General features: G+C 46.9%; 1 protein-coding gene across 1 annotated transcript; it reads right to left on the bottom strand.

The window, feature by feature from the left end:
* Positions 1-1,838: 1,838 nt before the first annotated feature.
* AA0111_g12859 (hypothetical protein) lies at positions 1,839-3,039 on the bottom strand (the record flags this gene model as incomplete). Its single annotated transcript, XM_028646891.1, has 2 exons — positions 1,839-2,840; positions 2,890-3,039. The coding sequence occupies 2 exons, from the start codon at positions 3,037-3,039 to the stop codon at positions 1,839-1,841; spliced, it is 1,152 nt and encodes a 383-aa protein (XP_028499535.1).
* Between the last annotated feature and the right edge of the window lie 2,132 nt (positions 3,040-5,171).

The raw sequence follows: 5,171 nt of genomic DNA on the forward strand, positions 1-5,171 counted from the left end.
AGAAAGAAAGAAGTAGTAGTACTTTTCTCTTCTTATAGCGCAAAGCGTTCGTACGCTACTTGCGCTAAGAGTGTACAGAGAAAGGTTCCTCCCTTCCTAGCGTCTGTCGTACGACTCACTAGCGTAGCCTCTTACAGCTACGAGCACGTGGTTTAAGAGCTTGCTAGAAGCGTTAACTGTAGCTACGTACGATATCTAGTGTAATACAAGACGTTGCGTAAGGAAACAGAACTAGCATGTACAGGCAGTGAAAAGTTATTAACGAGGGGCCGTGCGCGTAGCGCTTAGCTCAGCTAGCCAATCAACAGAATCTAGGTGCTTAGCTGAGCACCTAGATTCTGTAGCGCGTTTGGTGTCAAGAGAACCACGGTGGTTACTGTGACACTTATATATCTTTACTTTAGAAAATATTATAAAGAGTAGATAAGAAGAAGTAGTTTTATTCTACTACAGCTAAGAACATAATAGCGCGGCCCTTATTTAGACCTAGCAGCGATTCTAGCTTCTAGTAAGGTCCTTTATTAGTTTCGGACAATAACTAATAGTTTTCACAACTAATACCTTGCAGCCTAACTTAACAGTCTGTATGAGGTTATAGCCTAGATGTAGAGACTTTGTTCGACATCCCTTTCTACACTGCTTCACTTACTAACTACAGCAATGGGGTTATATAACGATTCGTTAGCAGCTCTTAACTGGATTACTAGATCCCCAAATAAACAAGGCATGCAGGTATCGCCTAATAGACCTTCGAAGAATAAAGCTAGGAGAACAATCCATGTTTCAAGAGGGAAGTCAACCTGCGATCTCGGCCCGCTGTTATAAAGCTTGGCCACACGATCCTTAAAAGTCCCTTGGACCGCTAACTCTTCGAGAGGGTCGTCAAGAAGTGACTGTGTGGCGCCGTTGGAAGCCGTGAGTCTCTTGGTAAGACTCTCCCAATGATCCAATGCTCGGTTAAAGTCTCTAAATTCAAATTCCGAGTCACTATACGGCTCTCGGTGGGGACTATCCGCGTAAAGCTGTCTTGTGAGTGGAATAACCTCCCGCAGTGCGCCAGCGTAATCTAATTCCTCATTGAGGAAACGAGTAAGGTTAATCCGCAGTTTCTGCCGGGTTCGATCGACCAAGGATAATTCGCCGTTGATGTTACGTACGTCCGGCATTGTGAGGTTGGTGGAGGTATCACTTAACAAACAGGCATCTGGTGTGAATGTAGGTTCAAAATCTAGTTGAGGAGACTTTTGTGACCCACACGTCGAAGTATCTCCTCTCAGACGTTTGGACCGCCTGCTCTTCGATTGAGAGAAGCCTGCTTCTGAATCTGAATCCATAAAGGCGCCGAAAGAGAAGGAGCTGGTTCAGTCGTCTGAGTTTGCTCTTTTGCTCGATTGGCAGCTGCCTGATCCAGATATTGACCGATCAGTACGTGGAGGCGCGCACATCAAACACTTGCATCGAATGTACATGCGATGATCGTCCCTGCGCATAAAGCTGCGATATATATACTGGATTGTTGCGGCTCAGTTTTGCACGATCCTCTCGCGGCTTGGACGCAACACGCCTTCGCGGCGACTCCCTTGCGAAGCGGGATGAGGCATGGGTATGACGGGATTTCGTCAGGCGGGCCGCGAAACGCGGCCAATGAGTTGACGGAACGATGGATGCGCGAGAATGCTTGCTTTTTCTTTGCGTGGGATCAGTCCAATCAGCGTATATCGTGGCGTAATGGCACGGGAACATAGCGAGAATGACAAGGTAGTAGGCAATGCCTTTTATCTGAAGGAACACATCGTGGAACAAGGCAGCAAAGGCATTGATTGTTTCGTAGGTTTCGCTCAGTGCTTTTTCAGCCACTTGTACACCCGGTCTGCGATCTGGAGGTTGTTCTTCTCCATAAATAACATGTGCCCGTTACCGTGGATGCCTTCCTTGCCGAGATCCGCGAACTCTACATCTACACCAACCTGCTTGAGATACTTGACGGTACAGTAGTCGATTGGCGCATGGAACGAAGCTTCGCCGGTGACAATAAGCTCAGGAATCTTAGCCAGGTTAGTCAATTGCTTGGCCGGGGACTTTTGCATGATGCATTCGTAATGATTGGCGTCAATTGCTGGCTCGATGACCGTCTCAATATCTTTCGCATCTTTGCCTGCAGATGGGTTGTATTCAATCGCCAGCTCAGTGAGGCCGAAAGCGAGCGCTGGGCCGGTTCCAATAGGTGGACGGAACGTGAACGGAGGGCCAGACGGCTCGAGCTGGACAAGGCCCTTGACGAGGTCTGAGCGCATGTCTCCGACTCTCCAACCGTATGCGCCAGCCTGTGAGTGACTGATAATATAGCAAGGTCCTACGATAGCTACCAGAGCTGAGTATGCTTGCGCATTCTGTTCCTCGCCTATGAGAGGGTCAATCTGGAACTGCATCTGGCTTCTGTAGAAAGCGTCGAACGTCTGATCTCCAATGCGACCAGTCCCAGGCCATTGAGTGTGAAGCTTCGCCTGCGGCCATTGGTTGCCATTGTTTGCGACGTCTGTGAAGAGGTCAGACACGGCATTGGGAGGCCCGAGTGTCCCGATGTTTCCTTGTCCTGGAAACCAGAAAGAGCGGCCACGCGCTGGTTGATCTGAGAGGTAAACTGTATGGCCTTTGTCGATGAAATATGAAGCCCATCCTGGTCTACCATCAGGTGTCTCGAGGAAATTGGTCCCCGTTTGAGCTGCGCCTGCGATGAAGATGATGGGTAGTGGTTGGTTCCTTGGCGCTGGGTGTGGCGAAAGCTTTTCCACGTAGATCTGCCCTACCATCGCCATAGAGGTAGCATTGGTAGTACTGTCCTGTAGTACAGCCTTAGATATGTGTGGAGTTTGTTCGTTCGAGACTTACCGTGATGTTCGTGTAACGCCCACCAACGTAAAGAACCTCGCGCTTTGGGACGATGTCCAGAAGCCGGGAACTGATGTCATGTGCACTGGCACCCAGTATGCCGCATTGCGCCATGTACGCGAAGGAAGTGAGGGTACGAAAGTTGACCATGTTGACCCAATCCAAGCACTGCAGGGACGCTGGGAAAGAGACGTCTGCGAGAAGCGGAAGAAAATCCAGCTTGACGTCTTATAAGTCTCACAGCGCGAATAAGGAAGAAGTAGACCTGCGTGATCTCTGCGCGCGATGACGCAGCGCGAAGGAGCCGTAGGCCTAATGTCATCGTAGAACGTTTACCGCTTCGATGACCCACCATGCCGGACTAGTGTCTAGCGGGGACGGCCAGGGCAAGCGACCAAGACGGGAGAGAACAGCAACCGGTTGCGACGGCAGAATACGTCGAAGCACGTACTCAAAAAACTTGCGTAGACCTGACTGATCTCATATCAGCCCCTTTAGCATGGCTCCATCTGACTACGTCATGCTGATCGTTACTGTGTCACGTGATCTCACCGTACACTTCAGATGTTTGCATGCCGGACGTCGGCAGCATCTTCTTCACATATCAATCACGGCTTGACCTAGTATAGGATGCTCCGTGCTATCGACCCCAGATACTTCTCACTTGCGTCATCGCCCATCCTGCCCCCCAAACCCCCTGCACGCAACGAATCCGCTGCTAGTTCTTTCTTGTAGTAGTCTAGTGTGCCGCCACCCCCCTCCCCCTCCCCCTCTCAATCTACCCGCTTTCAGCTTAGCGTAGATCACAAACCTATAGTTTACCCCTAATAGCAGGATGCACAAGGAACCCTCAATCGGTCCGTCGTTTGAAGCGGAAAAGGTCGTCGAGCAGGATTTCACACCCTTCTCCACTCAACATGCATTTACCAGATGAGCAGCCTTCGGACGTTATGTAGGACGCGGCGACCGCCCCGCAAGACCTCATTGAAACACGTTCTCATCGCTCGATAGCACGCTGTGGACTTAGTATATCGATCGAACATGCGGGTGGGACTCAGGCTTGTGGGGACTAAGATAGGACCCACCGTTAGCCGCGCACGGCCTACATATATTGGGATCGCGGATTTAGCTGTCAAATCCTCGAAAAATGGGCCCGTGCGTCCGAAATCTGACAGCCAATTCCGACAGCCAAATCCAATAGCTGACAGCAAAATCCGCTAGCAAGATTTGACAGCTAATTCCGACAGCTAAATCCAACATCTGACAGCCGAATCCGACAGCTAAATCTAATATCTAACAGCTAAATCTAATAGCTAAATCTAACATCTAACAGCAAAATCTAACAGCTAAATCTAACATCTAACAGCAATATCTAACAGCTAAATCTAACATCTAACAGCTAAATCTAACAGCTGAATTTAATAGCTAAATCTAACATCTAACAGCTAAATCTAACAGCTAAATCTAATATCTAACAGCAAAATCTAATAGCTAATTCTAACAACAAGATCTAATAGTAGTCTATAGTAGAAGTTCTATTTACTTCTACATGCGATCTAAAATCTAGTCTAGCTTTTACTTATGCAGCTAGTAACTCTAACGTACTATCTGTGCGCAGCTAATAAGCTAGTATAGTTAATAAGCTACTCTACTAAGATTAGATAACTAAAAAGATAAGGTTATTAAGCTACTTACAAAAGCTAATATTATAAGATTTTTTAGTATATTACTATATAGACGCTACTAAAGCGTTTGTACTACTTGTATCTTGCTAGCGTCTTAATTTAGCAGGTGTACAGGCTAAATTTAAGTAGGGAGGACGCCTAAAGCAGACTCTTAACTACCTAGCTTAATAGAGTAATAACACAATAACGCTTTGCTAGTTTTTTTACTAGCTTAGCTAAGGCTTCTTGCTTACGCTTATTTGCTATATTATAAGTTTTTTTTAGTATTATAGCTTGTTATTGTTGTTATTTAAGCGCCTAGGCAGCTGCCTTTTCTTTAGCGCGCTGTTTCTGCTTGCGCTTACGCTCTATTTTAGCTTCTTGTTAAGCAACCTTTGTAGCTTCTAAAATTTTAAAGTTGTAGAGCTTTGCTGCTGCTTTAAGGTCTTTATCCTTAGCTTTTTAGAGTTGTTCCTGCTTCTTTTACTTTTCTTGTACGCTCTCGCGATACTTAGCTTCGCAGAGCTTTCTTAGAGACTAAAATACTGCCTTGCTATAATACTCCTTGCGCTATTAAAAGTCTAGTGTCTTACTCTTCTTCTTAGCGTTTATTTTAGT

The sequence above is a fragment of the Alternaria arborescens genome (assembly GCF_004154835.1).
Source record: "Alternaria arborescens strain FERA 675 chromosome Unknown contig_133, whole genome shotgun sequence".
In the NCBI taxonomy this organism is placed as follows: domain Eukaryota; kingdom Fungi; phylum Ascomycota; class Dothideomycetes; order Pleosporales; family Pleosporaceae; genus Alternaria; species Alternaria arborescens.